The sequence below is a fragment of the Eretmochelys imbricata genome, chromosome 12 (genome assembly GCF_965152235.1).
Source record: "Eretmochelys imbricata isolate rEreImb1 chromosome 12, rEreImb1.hap1, whole genome shotgun sequence".
In the NCBI taxonomy this organism is placed as follows: Eukaryota; Metazoa; Chordata; order Testudines; family Cheloniidae; genus Eretmochelys; species Eretmochelys imbricata.
The window spans coordinates 43498002-43518927 of NC_135583.1; the positions used below are offsets into that span (position 1 = coordinate 43498002).

The following is a 20926-nucleotide window of genomic DNA, read 5'->3' on the forward strand; positions in this document are numbered from 1 at the left end:
TGTATATGTAACTCTTTGCTTCCACTTACTCACTATCGCTTGAATTTTTGATGATAAACTTCTTATTGTTTTCCACTATAAATATGGCCGGGTCTACATTACAGAGTTAGGTCAATATAAGGCAGCTTACATCGACCTAACCTTTTAAGTGTCTACACTACAGTGTTGCTCCTTCCCATGTAAGTCCCTCACTACAACGACTTAATTACTCTACCTACACAAGAGTTGCAGCAATGAGGTTGATATAGTTAGAGTGACGCAATGTTTGTGTAGACACTGTGTTACTTACATTGCCTGTCAACTTGGCACCAAGCTCCCAGCTGGGAGCCTGGTCTCTCAGCCTGGCACTGGGAGCCTGGCCTCTCAGCCCCACACACTGTCCCCCATAAGTTGGGGCAAGCGCTCCTGGTGAGCATGCACACCACCGACAGAAGGAGGGTAGTGTGGACATGAAAAATAGCAGTAATTACTGCAAGTGGCTGTACGTCGACCTAACATTGGTAGACTTAGTTGTCATCATCAGAAGAAAGCTCCGCACTGACCAGGACACACCAACTCAAAGCAGCACCAAATTCTGCCATAACAAGAGATGCAAAACCTGTAGGCGTATCTCCACTGCTATGATGATCAACACAATACACCTTTCAAGATACATGGGTCCTGCACTTGCCTATCACAATGTGTGGTGTACCTTATCCAGTGCATTAAATACCCCATTAACAAGTGTGTGGGTGAAATGAAACAATCACTATGCTGAAAGACAAAAACACCAGATCACCTGTGGGTGAACTGTTTTCACAAAGCAATCACTTCGTATCTGACCTGTCAGTCCTCATCCTTAAAGGAAACCTTCAGAGTAAATGTGACAGTGCTGGGCAACAGTAGCTGTACCAACAGTCTGATAACTGGATCACCAATTAAATCACCCTGGGGTAAACCTGAGGGGCAAAACTGTGTCCAGTTGAGCGATTGGGGATGGACTGGAGAGAGCTACAAGGCTAATTAACCCCAAAAGTAGAAAAGGTACAGAAAGGAAGTGCCAAGTGGGGGGAAGAGACTGAGAAGCTTAGAACATAAGAAGAGCAATACTGGGTCAGACCTGTGGTCCATCTTGCCCCGTATTCTATCTTCCAACAGTGGTAAAGGTGCTTCAGAGAGAGTGAACAGAACGGGTAATCATCAAGTGATCCAGCCCCTGTCGCCCATTCCCAGCTTCTGGCAAACAGGTTAGGGACAACTCAGAACATGTTTGGCATCCTTGCCCATCCTGACTAATAGCCATTGATGGACCTAGGCTCCATTAACTTATCTAGTTCTTTTTTTAACCCTACAAGAAAAGGAGTACTTGTGGCACCTTAGAGACTAACCAATTTATTTGAGCATAAGCTTTCGTGAGCTACAGCTCACTTCATCGGATGCACACGAAAAGCTTATGCTCAAATAAATTGGTTAGTCTCTAAGGTGCCACAAGTACTCCTTTTCTTTTTGTGAATACAGACTAACACGGCTGTTACTCTGAAACCTTTTTTAACCCTATTATAGTCTTGGCCATCACAACATCCCCTAGCACTTGAGTTCTACAGGTTGACTGTTGTGTGAAGAAATATGCTTCCTTTTGTTTGTTTTAGACCTGCTGCCTATTAATTACATTTGGTGACCCCTTGTTCTTGTGTTATGAGAAGGAGTAAATAACACTTCCTTATTTACTTTCTGCACACCAGTCATGATTTTATAGACCTCTATCATATCCCCCCTTAGTTGTTTCTTTTCCAAACCAAAAAGTCCCAGTCTTATTAATTTTCCTCATATGAAAGCTGTTCCACCCTTTTCTGTACCTTTTCCAATTCCAGTATATCTTTTTTGAGAGGGGGTGACGAGATCTGAACACAATATTCACGATGTGGGCGTACCATGGATTTTTATAGAGGCAATATGATATTTTCTGTCTTATTATCTATCCCTTTTTAAATGATTCCCAACATTCTGTTAGGTTTTTTGATTGCCACTGCACATTGAGTGGATGTTTTCAGATTAACTATCCACAGTGATTCCATGATCTCTCTCTCTTGAGTGGTAACAGCTAATTCAGCCCTCATCATTTTATGTGCATAGCTGGGCTTATGTTTTCTAGTGTGCATTACTTTGCATTTATCAACACTGAATTTCATCTGCCATTTTGTTGCCCAATCACCCAATTTAATGAGATCCCTTTGCAACTTTTCGCAATCTGCTTTGGACTTAACTATCTTGAGTAGTTTTATATCATCTGCAAATTTTGCCACGTCACTTTTTACCCCTTTTCCCAAATCATTTATGAATATGTTGAACAATACTGGTCCCAGTACAGACCCATGGGGGACACCACTATTTACCTGTCTCCATTCTGAAAACTGACTGTTTATTCCTACCCTTTGTTTCTTATCTTTTAACCAGTTATTGATCCATGAGAGCATCTTCCCTCTTATCCCATGACAGCTTACTTTGTTTAAGAGTCTTTGGTGAGGGAGCTTGTCAAAGGCTTTCTGAAAATCTAAGTATGCTATATCCGCTGGATTACCCTTGTGCTTGTGCTCGTTGACCCCTTCAAAGAATTATAGATTGCGGGGGCATGATTTCACTTTACAGAAACAATGTTGACTCTTCCCCAAAAAATTTCGTTCATCTATGTTTCTGAAAATTCTATTCATTACTATAGTTTCAACCAATTTGCCTGGTACTGACGTTAGGTTTACCTGCTGGTAATTGCTTAGATTGCCTCTGGAGCCTTTTTTAAAAATTGGTTTCACATTAGTTATCCTCCAGTCTTCTGGTACAGAAGCTGATTTAAATGATAGGTTACATACTACAGTTATTAATTCTGCAATTTCACATTTGAGTTCCTTCAGAACTCTTGGGTGAATACCATCTGATCCTGGTAACTTATTACTGTTTCGTTTATCAATTTGTTCCAAAACCTCCTGTAATGACACCTCAGTTTGGGACAGTTCCTCAGATTTGTCACCTAAAAAGAATGGCTCAGGTTTGGGACTCTCCCTCACATCCTCAGCTGTGAAGACTGATGCAAATAATTCATTTAGTTTCTCCGCAATGGACTTATTTTCCTTGAGTGCTTCTTTAGCATCTTGATTGTCCAGTGGCCCCACTGCTTCTTTAGCAGGCTTCCTGCTTCTGATGTACTTAAAAAAAATTGCTGTTACTTTTTGAGTCTTTGACTAGCTCAGGAGTGGCCAACCTGTGGCTCCAGAGCCACATGTGGCTTTTCAGAAGTTAATATGCAGCTCCTTGTATAGGCACCGACTCCGGGGCTGGAGCTACAGGCGTCAACTTTTCAGTGTGCCGGGGGTTTTCACTGCTCAACCCCTGGCTCAGCCACAGGCCCTGCCCCCTCCCCTGAGCCTGCAGTGCCCTCCCTCCTTCCCCTCCGAGCCTCCTGCACGCCACGAAACAGCTGATTGGTAGGGAGGGGGAGGCACTGATTGGCGGGGCTGCTGGTGGGTGGGAGATGCTGGGAGCGGGGTGGGGCAGCTGATGGGGGGCTGCAGACATATTACTGTGGCTCTTTGGCAATGTACACTGTTAAATTCTGGCTCCTTCTCAGGCTCAGGTTGGCCACCCCTAGCTGTTCTTCCAATATCTTTTTTTGGCCTTCCTAATTATATTTTTACACTTCACTTGCCAGAGTCTATATGCCTTTCTATTTTCCTCAATAAGATTTAACTTCCACTTTTTAAAGGATGTCTTTTTTGTCTCTAACTGCTTCCTTTACTTTGTTTTTTAGCCACGGTGAAATCTTTGGGTCCTCTTATTATATTTTTTAGATTGAGGTATAAATTTAAATTGAGCCTCTGTTATGGTGTCTTTAAAAAGTTTCCATGCAGCTTGCAGGGATTTCACTTTTGAAGAGTCAGAGCCAGGAGAGATCTCTCAGTGGGATGATACCTAAGGAGTATATGCTATTGGAAATACAGAGTTGCACAAGTTTGTAAGGGTGGAGGAGAGAACACTGTAAATAAATTGCACAAAGGGTGTTTGGCCAGAAGTAGGTCTTTGAGTGGTGTGTGGCTAGAAAAGAGGCAGGTGTGGGGTGGTGCCCTGTCACAATCACTTTCAAAGCCAAGCCTGGGAGCTTACATTCATAACTTTACTAGACCCTAACAATCATGGTCTTAATAAAGACACTGGATTTATGGCTTATTACAACAATCTGTAACTCGCTATGTCCTGTGACTGTGGAGGTGTTAACTTGCCACTTCACCTGGAAAGGGCTTTTACAATATGCGGTAACTACTTATGCTAAATACTCTGTGCCACCTGATATTTATCTGTGACACTCTGGCTATGATTGCACTACAAAGTTAAGTTAACTTAAATTAGGTCGGCGATCATCCATTGCTGTAATTAAACCACTTTTGCATGTCCAGGGAACACTCATTGTGTTGGAGGAGTGCATCCACAGCTGGTGCTCTTGCATTGACAGAGAGAGCAGTGCACAGTGGTAGCTATCCCACTGTGTAGCACCCCACCACCTGCCACTGGGTGCTCTGGGAAGGGATCACAGTGAATCATGGGGGAGGGCTCAGCATCCCATGATGCAGTTTTCTTCATCCCATCATTCCATGGGCTTCTTACTGTGTTTTGCGCCGCTTTTCAACAGCTCCTGTAAACTGTGCACCTGCCATTTCTGTCTGAAAGTGTGGATCCTGCACCGCTCTCCAGTCTTGTGATGAGCATTACAAACACAACGCAGCTGATCCTGCAGTATTTCATGAGCTGCGAATCTGATGACACTGTGGTGTCTGCCCTGCTGCATGCCATGGAAAGAAACAATTCAAGATTGCTGTTGGTATTCATGGGGCAGCTGCACACTGTGGACCATTGATATTGGTCTTGGGAAACAAGCACTTAGTGGTGGGATCGCATTGTGATGCAGGTACGGGATGATGAGTAGTGGCTGCAGACCTTTCAGATGCTCAAAGCCACTTTCCTGGAACTGTGTGCGGAGCTTGCCCCTGCCCTCCAGTGCAAGGACACCAAAATGAGAGCTGCCCTCACAACAGAGAAGTGAGTGGCGATTGCTATGTGGAAGCTGGGAACTCCAGACTGCTACTGATCAGTTTTGAAGCAGTTTGGAGGTGGAAAGTCCATTGTGGGGGTTGCAGTAATGCAAGTGTACAGGGCCATTAGTTGCCTCCTATTACAAAGGACTGTGACTCTGGGCAATGTGTGGGAAATAGTGGATGGCTTTGGGGCAATAGATGGCATGCATATCCCCATTTTGGCCCCAGACCACTTTGCGATGGAATACATCAACAGAAAGGGCTTCTTTTCTAGGGTATTGCAAGCGCTGGTGGATCACCAGGTTGTTTCACCAACCTCAGCGCAGGGTGGTCAGGGAAGGTGCATGATGCATGCATCTTCAGGAACACTGGCCTGCATAGAAAGCTGTAAGCAGGGACTTTCTTTCCAGACCAGAAGATTGTAATTGGGGAAGTGGAAATGCCAATTGTGATCTGGGAGACCTAGCCTACCTCTTGTTCCCGTAGCTCATGAAGCCTTACACCGGAAACCTTGACTGTAGCAAGGAGCGCTTCAACAACAGACTCAGCAGATGCAGAATGACCATTGAACGTGCCTTTGGCAGATTAAAGGGTTCCTGACACTATTGGCAGGTTAGACCTCAGTGAGGAAAATATTCCCATGGTCACAGCAGCCTGCTGTGCTCTGCATAACACTTGTGAAACAAGGGGGAAAAGTTTCCATAGGGGGTGGAGGCTTGAGATGGATTGGTTGGAAGCTGCTTTTGAGCAGCCACATACCAGGGCTGCTAGAGGGGCTCAACAGGGAGCTGTTCAAATCAAGAATGCTTTGAAGGAGAATTTTGGCAATGTGCCCCAGTAATATGACTTTCTCTAATGAATTGAGCTAGGCATTGCTTTCTTGCACTGTAATTTGAGCCTTATAATGATTGCTGTGTATGCATTAATTTTACTTTGCAAATGCAGTGATTACTGTTATGTATTAATTTCAGCAGCAACCACCATGTGCAGTAGATCAATAAAGATTCATTTTCTTTCTATACGTACACTTTTATTTAACAGCTATACAAATATTTCTATTACCTACAAGAGACATGACAATGAAGAGCACTTTTTACAATGATGCTTTCACAGCTGGGTGTATGTCCAGCTGTCATTGTGAAACATGTTCCTGGGTGGAGTGCATTGACTACTGCGACGGACCAGGAACACGCGAAGAATGGGGTGTGGGGGGAGTTGGGGAAGGCATAAAAGGCGTTTCTGTTTGGGTTGCAGGGGGAGACAAGCGTGGATGTGTTCCACCTGCAGCACAATCAAGGACCTCAGCAAGTCCAGTTGGCCTTCAAGCAGCTGTATCCTCCACTCCAGTCCGTTTCCTCTCCTGGCTATCCATTCTCAATTTTTCATTGATAGCCTCTCTCAATGCTCTCCGCTTGCTATCAGCAGCATCAGACGATTGCAGCACCTCCCTGGACATGTCTTCCTTACTCCTCCTGTTCATGTCCTTATCAGACAGTGCCGTTCAGCTGGTGTGCAGGAGTAGACCCTCAAGGATGCATCTGAAAAAGCTAAAGAAACAATAAACGGAAGCACTTCTATGAGTGCACTCACAGCCTTGTTTCCTTTCTAGTTATACCACTTTCTCACTTTCCTATAACAGGCACACAGCACAGCGAGAGCCCTAACCATGGTGGGTTTGGCACAGGGGGAAAGAGGCAAGATGGGACAAAGGGCGGGTGGGTTTCAGAGTGAGGTGACTACAAATGCCTAGGGACACTATTCTGATTACTGGCACCATTTTCCAAAGGCAGTGGTGATAGAAGCTGATATCTCGCTCCTCAGGGTGACCAGGGATGCAAGGGTGCAGTCCTGCATGGGTGCAGCTGCAGGCTGAGTCTGTATGCTGCTCATCTGTGTGCTGCTTTGGCACCTGTAGAAGTAATTGCCGATTAGCACAGCAAAGTTATTGCGGGGGAAGAAATAAGGTAGCCCTCTCAAGGAACCTTTGGCAGAGGATTGCAGAATACCTCCATGAAAGTTTCCTAGAGATCAGTATGGAGAATTGCTGGCACATCCCAGTGTGCATCAACAAACTTTTCTGTTGGGTCCCCTCTGTCTAGGTTCACAGGGAGATGAGAAGCAGATGCAAAAAGTGCTACTGTTGGTTATTTCTATTCCTCTTCTATCCTTTGGAAAAAAAAATCTAGCTCTACCTCATTTCTTCCTACAGTATCAAAGTACAATGAGTATTTACTGGAGCTCCCCTCTTCCGCATGAGGCATGCCAGAGTGCTGGGGCTGCCTAAACCCCTCTGGAGTTAAAAAGAGATCCTAGCTTGCCACGCCCTCAGACATCTCTGTTGCCTGTCCCACATCTTCCTCCAACTCCACTTCCTTGTCTACCACTTCATCCTCAGGATTCACTCTGCTGTTTCCAGCTTCCCCAAAGTATCCACAAGGGTCTTGATGGTGGAGGTGGGGTTGCTGAGGATGGCATGCAGCTACTTGTAGAAGTGGCATGTCTTTGGCAACGCACCAGATTGGTGATTGGCCTCACTTGCCTTCTGGTACACCCTGCTTCAGCTCCTTGATCTTTGCACAGCACTGCTGCGTGTCCTTTTCGTACCCCTTAAGCTCCATGCCACAAGTAATTTGCCCATATGTATCAAAATTCCTGTGGCTGGAGCAGAGCTGCAACTGCACAGCCTCCTCTCCCCACAGATCTGACAACTCCAGTTTACTCAGGCGGGAGCGTGTTTGCTGCAGGTACCCACCATTTTCAGCTGGGACAATGCTATGTGAGCTGTCTATATTGAGCAAACAGGAAGAGGAATTTCAAAAGTTCTGGGGCTTTAAGTGGGGAGGGACGCATGCTTATGTACCTGGCTGCAGAGCAGCGGAGTTCAAACCAGAGCGGTCATGATGGGCATTGTGGGATACTACCTGGAGGCCACTTAGGGTGACATAAGCAACGCAGTGTTTACACTAACTTCATTGCAAAAAGCTCTATGCTTCTTGTCCAGGTGCTTTTATTATGTCGGCATAGCAGGAGAGTTAAATTGGCAGGAGGAGCATTGCAGTGTCTACACCTCCACTGTTTTGTCGACAAAAGCTGACTTTTGTTGACAAAACTGTTTAGTGTAGACATGGCTTCTGAGAACCTTTCCCAGAGCTGAAGAAGAGCTCTGTGTAAGCTCTTAAAACTTCTCTCTTTCACCAGTAGAAGTTGGTCCAATAATGTTACCTCACCCATCTTGCCTGTCAAATAAATACTCTACAGTACTCTATAGTTATACTCTACAGTTACAAAGTAATTACGCAAAAAGAAAAGGAGGACTTGTGGCACCTTAGAGACTAACCAATTTATTTGAGCATGAGCTTTCGTGAGCTATAGCTCACTTCATTGCATCCGATGAAGTGAGCTTAGAACACAAGCATATTAGCTGAATAATAAATAATCATGTAATAACCTTACAACTCTAGAAACAAGTCACAGTTAGCTACTGGAAATAATAATCAAGCTGTAATTAGCCAGTGTATAAATTCACTGACAATGTTAAACAGGTGACTCAATTCTCCATCCCTGAATGTTTCTCTTTTTCCCTTTGCCTGCCACAGTCTCCAGATCTTATGTCTTGATGGGAATTTCCTCACATCTTTGCCAGAAGAGTTGGGAAACCTGCAGCAGCTCTGCTCTCTCGGGCTTTCCTTCAACAACTTCAGTGAGGTGCCAGTGGTCTGTGAGAAACTCACTGCCTTGGACAAACTGGCCATGGCAGGGAACCAGCTGGAAACCCTGAACCTTGGGATGCTGAACAGGATGAGCCACATCAGATATGTGGATCTTAGGTAAGTGGACTCTAGCTGCTTGAACATTCCATCAGCCAGAGTGCTCCTCAACCCCACTTCCAGCAAAGGAAGCTGTATAAATGCTCTAGCATGTCTTAGGAGGCATCCTGGGTGGTTGTGTTCTTACTGATATTTTCAGAGCTTGGGAAATTCCACTTCGGAGGGTATTTAAGAGAAAGGCAGGCTAACTGTTCTGTGGCTGAGGTCACTGAGCACTGTCCAGTCCTCTGGTGTTCAGCGCTGCTGCTCTGCTACTCCTTAGTAGGGAACTCACCAGCTCTCCTGGCTTTGCCTCACTTGCTTCTCTGGAGATGAGACAGTTACTGATTTCTAGCCTGTAAATTCCTGCAGCAATGGTCTGCTTCATCCTTAGAAAACATAGTGAGACTTCTGATCATAAAAGACATAAAAATCTAAGAGACATAAAAATCTTATAGCTGAATTAACATGTATGGCAAGTGCCTTCCCAGGTTCCTGTGTGACCACGCACAATACAGCTCTCTGTCCCAGAACCAGGCCTTCCGTCTGCTAGCCTCTAGAAGCTGCCCTCAGCATCTCCTGACTGTTAAAGGTGTTCAGAAACTGAGTAGAGCCAATAATATTTAATTCAACAATGAATAGTGGGTGAACAGACATAGGGACTGCTTCTGTCTGTACCCCTCCCAGAAAATCCCCCTTCACCAGAACCCTTCCTCTACCTCACTCACCCCCCCAGTCCTCTATCCTGGGTTTGGTCTCCAGACTCCCCCACATCCCTCCTTTCGGTGCAGTCTCCAGCCTGTCTGTTTCCCACTTCTCCCTCCTGCCATCATTTCACTCTGTCCCCACCTCCCCCCAAAAATAGAAAACCTTTCAGTGTTCTTTTCTCTGATCCTTTATCTCTTATCTCTGAGTGTTTAGGCTGAACCACCTGTGGAGATTATCTGTTGACAGCCTGGAGGGGAACAAATCTGTGACCCACATGGATTTGCGAGACAATCGGCTGACTGACCTGGATCTGAGCTTCCTTGGCAGTCTGGAGCAGCTGCACTGTGAGCGGAATCAACTGAGGGAACTGACTCTGAGTGGCTTCTCCCTTCGGGCACTCTATGCCAACACCAACTGTATGTCCATTTTATCTCCTTCACCTGCCTGCTCCCTCCCCAGACCCAGGGAGAGCCCTTCTGTCATCCCCCCCCCCGAAACATAGCTACTCCAAACACAGGTTGGCGGCTCCCTAGAGTTCAGCCCTACTCTCAATATCCTGTGGAGCAATAGCCACTTCAAAGATGGAAACTGTAGCAGCCCAAGGGGTTATCCCACAGAAGCTTGTTCTGCATCCTCTGTACAATCCGGAAAGGGCCTCTCCTCTCCGTATTAGTACTGTTGATGGTGTAGTATTTTATTTACTTGTATTACAGTAATATTCAATCAGATCAACACCCCATTTTGCAAAGTGCTTCACAGACAGAGTAAGAGGCTGTCTCTTCCCTAAAGAGTCTGCCATCTCAGTTAAGGTTATCCAATCAAGTGTGTGTAACAAACAGAAGGAGAAGGAGGCTAAGAGTAACAGACATGGGAACATGTGGCTGCATGGGCACATGCCCAGCTTTCGGTTTTTAAACTTATAAAACAATAGGTGCAGTTTTTAGGATCTTAATGATATCTGTAATCCCCACTGGACACCTGTATAGCCATTATTTCTTGCTGCCAGGGATGTCTTGTTTCAGTAACATTGCCAAATGTGCAGCTGGATGCTTCATACTAAATCTAGCTGAGTCCCTTTGCTGCATCTGGGTTGAAAAACAGGAGTCTTTGTAGTTTCCATACAGAACAGCAGCAGCTCACTTTACGCATAGCAGCCACATGTTTCTGGGATCTATACTGTCTTACTCCTAGGTTTGAAGGGGGCTCTGGAAGTCTGGTTTAATCCATTTTAGTAGCTTTGGTGTGAGCATGATCTATGTGGCAACCAGTGGCAGCTGGTGACTTTTTTCACAAGTGAAGCACTTATCAGAAAGTCTCACAAATTCCAGTATACATCGTCGTCCTTGTAGTCATGATCGGACGTGTCTACTCTGCCCTGTCAGACTATCGCAGTCTCTCCCTTGTGCTTGCAGGGATCCCGTGTCATTGGCCCCATGGCGATGCCGCAAGCCCTTTGCAGCTTTGCTGTCACAGCCCCGCTCCCTTGCTCACCAGCCAGGAGTGTAGGAGCTGTCCCTGGGCAGGAACTGTTGAGCAACAGGGTGGCTTCCCCAGTGGCTGGGGGCTCGTCATCCTGGTTGGTGTCCTGGCCAGGATGACTGCAGCCTCCCCTGTGCCCTAGTGTCTTGGGCCCCTCTGCCATGCAGGGAGCCCCCTCTGCTGTGTCAGTGCTGGGAGGGATCCCCCTGCAGCCCCGCTGTCAGAAGTTACCTTAATTGCTGCAGTCCTGCCGTGGCCTTACCAAGCCATGATTACCCCTGCAACACCCTCATAAAGTGACTCCTGTGCATTGTAAGTTGCCATGGTAATGAGGCAGCTTCCTGAGGCACCAACACCTGTATCATGGTTTGAACCTCACCTGCCGCTCTACATTTTCTGGCATTGTTTCAGTGTGGATATGGAGAGAGTAATGTGACAAATTTAAATCAAATTATAAGACCTTCTTGTAGACTTTTGTTACTATCAATGAACATGCTTAGCTGTCCTTAAGCATCTCTCTATATATACAAAAATGTAGCTTTTGGGAATTAGCTTCTCAGTATTTTAGTTAGGCTGTGTCTCATTTGCCTAGGCTGATGAGCCTTCCAATGAGTACAGCCTCTTGCAGCAAAGTGAACTTTCCTGACTTGTAGAACTCACTGACCCTTCCCTCTAGTTCATCATGCTTTTCACAGGGAGAAAAGGACATGGAAGTGCATTTCAGTAGCATCTTATAATAAGTGTTACAAATGGAAGGATGTCCGTGCAGATTCTCACTTTAGGCTGTGGCATTGTTGTTGAAAGTACTGATGTTGGGTTGTAACAAGAATGATCATTTTTGTTTTGCCATGTTCACTAGCCGTCCAGAGCAATCCCGCCTCTGGTCCTTTGATTAAATGATCTATGCTCTCAAGTTATTCTCATTTTTCTGCTGTTCCTGTGAGTGAGAACAGTTCTCTTGCTGCCCTTTGTGCTGCACTGCATCATACTAGAGACAAGAATCCTATAACCACCGCAGTAGAAATAATAATCTCTTGGAACACAGTTTTAGAGAAATATGTAGTTTGATACTAAACTGGGAGGAGTGGTAGATACGCTGGAGGGGAGGGATAGGATACAGAAGGACCTAGACAAATTGGAGGATTGGGCCAAAAGAAATCTGATGAGGTTCAAAAAGGATAAGTGCAGGGTCCTGCACTTAGGACGGAAGAATCCAATGCACCACTACAGACTAGGGGCCGAATGGCTAGGCAGCAGTTCTGCGGAAAAGGACCTAGGGGTGACAGTGGATGAGAAGCTGGATATGAGTCAGCAGTGTGCCCTTGTTGCCAAGAAGGCCAATGGCATTTTGGGATGTATAAGTAGGGGCATAGCGAGCAGATCGAGGGACGTGATCGTTCCCCTCTATTCGACATTGGTGAGGCCTCATCGGGAGTACTGTGTCCAGTTTTGGGCCCCACACTACAAGAAGGATGTGGATAACTTGGAGAGAGTCCAGCGAAGGGCAACAAAAATGATTAGGGGTCTAGAACACATGACTTATGAGGAGAGGCTGAGGGAGCTGGGATTGTTTAGTCTGCAGAAGAGAAGAATGAGGGGGGATTTGATAGCTGCTTTCAACTACCTGAAAGGGGGTTCCAAAGAGGATGGCTCTAGACTGTTCTCAATGGTAGCAGATGACAGAACGAGGAGTAATGGTCTCAAGTTGCAGTGGGGGAGGTTTAGATTGGATATTAGGAAAAACTTTTTCACTAGGAGGGTGGTGAAACACTGGAATGCGTTACCTAGGGAGGTGGTAGAATCTCCTTCCTTAGAGGTTTTTAAGGTCAGGCTTGACAAAGCCCTGGCTGGGATGATTTAACTGGGAATTGGTCCTGCTTCGAGCAGAGGGTTGGACTAGATGACCTTCAGGGGTCCCTTCCAACCCTGATATTCTATGATTCTGTGATACCTGAGGAGAGAAGAACTGCAGCCTGGCTCTTCATACCATGGGCTTTTCCTGTCTGCAGTTGCAACAAATGTCTGTCTGAGCACTAGAGATTTTCCAGCCCTATCTGGTCATCCTGAAGGGTTGACAGTTGATATCTACCCTAGTATATTTCTGGGTAACAGTGTTTGTGTCTCTGCTGTTCCCCTTCTAGCAGCCTGGACTCATTACTGTTTCCTTTATTTGATCAGGTCTGATGACTGTAAATGTTTATCCAGTCCCTAGTCTGCTGACCTGCCTAGAAATCTCCCGGTAAGTGGTGACACACAAAAGAATACAAAGTGAAATCCTGGGGGGCCTGGACCACTTCCTGCAGATTCTCTGGAATCCAAGTCCTGGGCCGCGTGTATTGAATGACACAGGCACTCTCTCTAGGCTTCTTGGGAAATTACAAGGAGAAACTTGATCACTATCAAATCTGACAGGTTTCAGAGTAACAGCCGTGTTAGTCTGTATTCGCAAAAAGAAAAGGAGGACTTGTGGCACCTTAGAGACTAACCAATTTATTTGAGCATAAGCTTTCGTGAGCTACAGCTCACTTCATTGGATGCATCCACAGTATGTTTCCACAGTATGCATCCGATGAAGTGAGCTGTAGCTCACGAAAGCTTATGCTCAAATAAATTGGTTAGTCTCTAAGGTGCCACAAGTACTCCTTATCAAATCTGAGTTTTGCATGGATCTATCAGAGGTCTTTATGTAGTGACTGCCACTGTTGCACGGGATCTGTCTCTTCAAAGACTTCTGCTCTTGTATCCCTGAAAGGATGCTTAGTTGGATTTTTCTGTCCATTCAGTTGACTGTTCATTTTAAATGCCATTTTGTTATTTCAGGCCTTTTCCATCCCCAAAACTTGCCTTCAGAAGAGAAATCTTTGTTCCTTAGAGCTCAGCCCCATAGCATGCCCTTCCCCCATGTGCATGTTGGCTTCCATGGGAATTCTACTACAATTCAAGGGGTCAACATAAATTCCAATGCCTGAGTTTTCGTGCCTCTGAAGCTCTGTTCATGTAGGAGGTGAATATGCTTCTGGAGTTAAACACAGCAGTGAGTGGAGTGGGCTTGTTGTACGGGAAAGTTTTGTCAGTATGCTGGTATAATTAAACCAGTATGCATACCACTATAACTGCCTATCAGGGATTTCTCTTTCAGAATGAGAGTGGGTTTTTTCTGTTTACTTTAAACCTCTTCCAAAACAATATTAGCTATACTGCAAAAAGGCATTCTGGTACTGGAGTAAGTGTGTCCACAGGAGGAGTTATACCAGTATAACTATCAGTTTAATTCATACTGTAGCTTTTACCAGTATACCTTTCCCATGTAGACAAGCCCTTAGTCCCATTTCCTGATGGTGTTGGGAACTTTCAGTTCATCAGCTGATTTCTCTGAGTTCATGAAGCAACTTCTAGAATGTCCAAATATTCCTCTTCCTGCCTTCTAGAGCAGGGGTGGGCAAACATTTTGGCCCGAGGGCCACATCGGGGTGCGAAACTGTATGGAGGGCCAGGTAGGAAAGGCTGTGCCTCACCAAACAGCCTGGCCCCCTGCCCGCCACCTCCTGGGACCTCCCGCCCCTAACCACCTCTGCTCCCTGTCCCCTGACTGCCCCAACCCCTATCCACACCCCCGCCCCCTAACAGGCCCCCCAGGACTCCCACGCCTATCCAACCCCCCCCGTTCCCCATCCCCTGACCACCACCCCCAGAACCCCTGACCCATCCAATGCCCCCTGCTCCTTGTCCTCTGACCGCCCCCTCCCAGGACTCCCCTGCCCCTAACCACCCCCCGGGACCCCACTCCCTAGCCAACCCCTGCTGTTCCCTGTCCCCTGACTGCCCTGACCCTTATCCACACCCCTGCCCCCTGACAGGCCCCCTAGTACCACTCCCTATCCAACCCCCCCTTTACCCTCACAACCGCCCCCCCCCGCCGAACCTCTGCCCCATCCGACCGCCCCCTGCTCCCCGTCCCTTGACTTCCCCCCCGGGACCTCCTGCCCCTTATCTAACCATCCCCACCACCTTACCATGCCGCTCAGAGCAGCAGGACTGGCTTATTGGAGAGCCTGGGACGTGGGCGGGTGCAAGCCTCGCTGCCTGCGCAGCAGCATGGCTGCGGGGCAGGGGGAACAGCAGGGGAGGGGCTGGGCGCTAGCCTCCCCAGCCGGGAGCTCAAGGTCTGGAAAGGACGGTCCTGCGGGCTGGATGTGGCCCGTGGGCCATAGTTTGCCCACCTCTGTTTTAGAGGAAATGGGAGGGATATAGTTCTTCTTTGAGTGATAGTATGTATAAATATTCAACAGTTGGTGTTTGCTTGTCCAGTGTGCTCGTCTCAACTTTCTATTCATCCATTAGGGTTGGTACAAGCTTCCTTCACATCCCCATTTGTTCCAGGAAGAATATAAAAGATGGAGCTATACAACCACACCCAGTTCATTCTTACTGCTTGTGGCATGGGTCAGAGCAGCTCACTTTTGGAGCAAACATACCTGTTTCTCATTGTGCATAGTTCTTATAGCTGGCAGTTAGTAATAGTGTTAGGTTTTTACTTTTCCTGAACTTGGGTTCTTCAGCGAAGAAAGGACTTATCCGTGACTGAGTGTTTGGTACCAATTGCCTGCAGGGGAGACCACAAGTCCTCAGACTTTAAGAGCTGCCCCTCATATAAGGTCATTATCTCCCGAATGACCATCATGCAAGGGGTCTTTTCCATTTCAGCAAGGGACACGTTTCAGATCATTGCAAAATCTTTGTGCCTTCTCAAAGCGGACCCAGCAGTTGATGGAATCCCACCTGAGGACCTTCCTGTTGGAGCAGTCTCTGTGCTGAGACTCTGATCCCGGCTTCCAGACATTGAGAATCTCTGGGGACTGGAGGTCATAAAAGTCAGTGCTGGTGGCCTCTTCAAAATTTTCCAAGGTACCCTTAAAATCCTTCTCATCTTCTAGGAAGCACCTCTAGGGATTTACCTGGACTTTTGATATGGCCCTCCTCACTGATGCTGTCCCAGTTCCTAGAACCAACAGTATCAGCACTGTTGCCTCCATGATCCTCAGGGCCAGCTAGGTCGGTACCTTCAGCACCTACTGGGAGGGCACACACTCTTACGGAAGAAAACTACTTCTCATCCTCATTCACATAGCACAAGAACCAGGGTAAGCCAATGAAATTAATAGGCAGCAGGTTTAAAACAAATATAAGGAAGTACTTCTTCACTCACCACACAGTCAACCTGTGGAATTCATTGCCAGGGCCTCAAGTATAACTGGGTTCTAAAAAAAAAGTAGATAAGTTCATGGAGGATAGGTCCATCATGGCACACGTGCTCAGGATGTTCCTAACCTCCAGCTGCCAGAATCTGGGAGTGGATGACAGGATGGATCATTTGATAATTGCCCTGTTCTGTTCATTCTCTCCAAAGCATCTGGCACTGGCCACTGTCAGAAGACAAGATACTGGGCTAGGTGGACCATAGGTCTGACCCAGTATGGCTGTTCGTATGTTCTTCTCCTCAGCCTCAGAAGGGAGCCAGCAACTGCCCCTAACCAGGTTCCAGGACTCTGTTCTGTCATTTTCTCCTGTATGAGAGAAGGATACCCACCTCTGGCCAAGGCATGAGTACAGTACTAATCCTGAGTACAGTACTAACCCCACCTGGAGTTCAGAACCACAGACAGCAGCCGCCTTTTCCCATGCTACAACCACAAAACCCAGAGTAGCTGGTACCAGCTAATTTGTCTTTGTAATCACTCAACGAGACCCTGATATCACATCAAGTGATGGCCACTCCAGAAGACCATAAATCATCCAGGACTTGATGAGGCATATACCAACAACTATAGAGATTCCCACCAAAGAAGTACATGACACACTGCACAGGCTGCTCAATATATTACATATATCGATACCATGTTGTGTAGCAATCATGATAAACAAGGACCTACTAGATCCTGTGAAGACCCTGTGGCAGACACCAGCATCATTAGCACCAACCTCAAAGTAGGCTGATAGATAGTACCAGATGCTGGCCTATTCATACCCGATACAGGGATCACTCGTAGTGACTGTGGCAAATGAGAGAATGTGCCACGGCTACCAGAATTTGGCTGCAAGGATAAGGAGCCTAGACTTTCTTGGTAGGAAATTGTACTCAACCTTGAACCACCAAATAAGAATATTGAACTATCAAGCAATCCTAGCAAAATATGACTACCTTGACTGGTGTTCCATGGAATGTTTTATTGACAAACTGCTGCAGGAATTCAGAAGTGAGTTCTAAGTCATCCTGATGGGCAATTGGTTGCCAAGACAGCTCTATGGGCAGCATTGGACGCTGTGGATATGGTCCCCAGGCCCATGGCAACAATGGTTATAATGTGCCATTCCTCACAGGGGACACATGACCATAGGCTTAAAGGGAGCATCCATGACTTTTGAGAGAGCTAAGTAAAGATCCCGCATAGGGAATGGATCCCTAAATGATGGACAGTCTAGAAATGCCTCTCAGGAATCTGTTTGCCATTGAGTGTGAAAATACTGATTGATCACTTAGTGGATGGATGACTGATATGGCAGCCAAATGAACTCTCAGCAAGAGACCAGTTTCCGCTGGTATAGTTATTCCCACATAGCCTGGAAATGTGGTGCTGGCAGGTCCAATTGGAGAATCTCATCCACTTTGAGAAGGACTGTGCTGTAGTCTCCGTTTGCATAAGCTCCTCATTTCTGACTCCAGTGAGAGTCATCAGCTGAGAGTCATCAGGTATACAGGCTACCACTCGAAGAAGAAAAGAGGCTACTTGCCTGTACAGTAACTGAGGTTATTTGAGATGTGTAGTCTGTATATGTATTTCATCACACACCTGCCATCCTCGCTACTTCAGAGTCTTCACAAACCACTAAAGATGGCAAAGGAACTGGATGTAGTTACATGACTCCGCCCTTTATACTCTCACCAGAATGCACAAGGATATGAAGGGCACATACGCCACCCCAACCAACACTGCTAACTAGAAATTTTTCTAACGCATGAGCATTGGGCATGCAAACACCAACTGTGGAATACGAAGACAGGCTACACACCTTTAAGAACATGAGTACTGTACATGCAAGTAACCTCTTTGTACTTCATATTAAGTGTTCCCCTTCCCAGGGAAGGGGTAAATATTTTGTTTGAAAAGTGTTTTGAATATGTCAGTTACTATATGAGGTCTGGATGTGGTTAGGGCTCAGACAACCCTGTGTTCCCCCTCTCAGCCAAATTGTCTCAGGAGAGGGGGACTTGGTTACTGAGAGATCTAATCTAATGGCTGCCTCAATTTCTTAGGGTTTATGGCAAGTTTAGCTCCATAGACTTTGCCCAGTTCTAATTGTTTCACATCTAGGCTGCAAAGTTCTCAAGTGACACTCCCCCCCGCCCCATGCTATCAGAAAAACATTCTCTCATTTTGTTAATTTCTACTTTCCCTTAGTATAGAGGCACCTGAGAAAAATAGAAAGAAAATAGATTTGGCAAGGCTAATTTGGTGAGATTGAGACCTATGGTTCATGGCTGTAGCTCCTTGATAGAAATAGTCTGCCTGGATTTTCATGTTTCAGAGTAACAGCCGTGTTAGTCTGTATTCGCAAAAAGAAAAGGAGTACTTGTGGCACCTTAGAGACTAACCAATTTATTTGAGCATGAGCTTAGCTCACGAAAGCTCATGCTCAAATAAATTGGTTAGTCTCTAAGGTGCCACAAGTACTGGATTTTCATGAACATAAAGTAGAACCTGATGCCAGTCTGAGTTTAGGATTGATTAGGCCTCTGGGTAAAAGGAGTGAGAGCAAAAGATTCTTCTGAGGATGCTTCCTGAAACACACAGGCTTTCCTGTGTTGGTGCTCTGAGAGAGAGTGCAGGTTGCCGTTCGTCTGCTGAATTCTATTCTATGGGACAACTCTCTCTTTGGCCCCTTTCTCATATCTTGTGGGCAAAGGTACAGCACTGCTGTTCTTTTGAAAGAGAAGAGAGTGGTGAAAAGAGTGAAGCATCTCCTCATAACAGAACAGACTAGCATGAAAGGAAAATGAACATTTCCAAGACTAGAAGCCCCGTTAAACCAGCTTGGCATGACTAGGTGACTGGCAGCCTTTTAGCTCTTGATCATTAGTTCAGCATTCAGTCAGTAGAAGTTGAAAGCTGTTACGAATGGCTGTTTATTGGGCCATGATGTAAAAATCTGGGAAAGGGAGATATCTTAGCCTAGGTCCCAGTGGGCAGGCTACCTTCTTGTTCAGTGCTAATTTCCCCCTTGTTGGCAGGTCTCAGCAGAGAGACCAAAGACTGAATGGACCATGGAATCTGGCCTCTCCTCTCACTCAAGCTCTGGGGTGAAGTGCATCAACATGCCAGCATAGGGAAGCTTTCCCTGCTCCTGCCATAGCTGTGGATAAAACATCATGGCCATGAATCAGCAGTCTTTACCAGCCCTACACTCACTGGTTTTGTTTTAAATGAGTTTGAATGAGATCTGGTGTTTGTGACTGATTCTACACTGTCGTTTCTTTTTCTTTGGGTTCATCTCTTGTGCTATTTTATATTTGAGAATCACTAGAGTGTTCCAACAAAATCTCCACATGATGGGTTATAGGTTCAGTAGAATTCTGATATCTTGCTGTCCCTCCTCCTCTTATGCTTTCCATTTCCTTTTCTCAGTAACCAGCTGCTGTGTATCCCTGATTGGGCCTGCGAAGCAAAGAAACTTGAGATTTTGGATATGAGCTACAATCTCCTCACAGAGCTTCCATCAAGGTAATAGCAAACCTCCTTCTTGGCCAAAGGTGGGACTCCCTCCAGGCTGTGTGTCTTGGGGGAAAAGAGTGATAGTACTCTTCTATACTCTGCCCCCCCCAACAATGTTTCACTTGCTTGTGATGCCAATATGTGGTGCCACACTGTCTGGACTGTGCATATATTCAAAACATTTATAGATTTTTAAGGTCAGAAGGGATCATTATGATCATCTCATTTGACCTCCTGAATAACACAGGCCAGAGAATTTCATCCAGCGATTCCTGCATCTACCCCAGCAATCTGTGGTTGAACTAGAGAGTATATTGTAGAAAGATAATCCAAGCTTGATTTAATTGAAGCTTGAGGCTTCAAGTGCTGGAGAATCTACTACATCCTGTGAAAAGATTTCAGTGGCTGATTATCCTCAACAATAAAATGTATGCCTTATTTCCAGTTAGAATTTTGCTGATTTCAACTTCCAGCTGTTGGATCTTGTGCCTTTGTCAACTAACTTAAAAAAGCTCTGTAATACCAGGATCTTCTCCCAGTGTAGGTTATTTTAGACTGTTGCCTCTTTTCTATGAGTTGCTCTTAACCCTTTCCCCCCCCAACTAATTAAATATGGTCACACATGCTGTTCTTGTCTTCTCAGGCTTGCCTCTATCTCATTGGGATTCAAAATCAGTCACAAGCAAAATTAAGTGAGAGGAAATATTTAAACATAAAAATACAAATGATAACTGGGAATTATTTAAGAATGGTTTGTTAGATGCCCAAGCCCCACATTCTTCAATCACAAAAGAAGGCTACTTCAGTTAAAAAAAACCCAATAACAATACATCCTGGCTAAGAAAGGAGGTGAAAGAGGAAGTAAAAAATAATGGAAAAGCAGCGAAGCTGATAGCAATGAGTACAAATCAGCAGTTAGGAAATACAGACAATTGATAAGGAAAGCTAAAGGTATCAGTGAAAAATCTATGGCCAGTAGGGTTAAGGACACTAAGAAGGAATTCTTTAAATATGTCAGGAACAAATTAAATCCTACCAGTGATATAGGTCTAATACTTGACAAGAATTGTAAAACTATCAGCTATGATGCAGAAAAGGCAGAGGTATT

General features: G+C 45.7%; 1 protein-coding gene across 5 annotated transcripts in view; it reads left to right on the plus strand.

Annotated features, from left to right (window-relative positions):
• The window catches only part of PHLPP2 (PH domain and leucine rich repeat protein phosphatase 2), a 141613-nt gene that overhangs the window by 69973 nt on the left and 50714 nt on the right, over positions 1-20926 (plus strand). For all 5 annotated transcript variants that reach the window (XR_013347619.1, XM_077830931.1, XM_077830934.1 and 2 more), the window contains 4 exons: positions 8654-8884; positions 9785-9987; positions 13229-13289; positions 19732-19827. Coding sequence is in view for 4 of the 5 variants with exons in the window: in XM_077830931.1 (XP_077687057.1) it covers positions 8654-8884; positions 9785-9987; positions 13229-13289; positions 19732-19827 (591 nt within the window). In the remaining variant the exon portion in view is untranslated. The remainder of the gene's footprint in view (positions 1-8653; positions 8885-9784; positions 9988-13228; positions 13290-19731; positions 19828-20926) is intronic.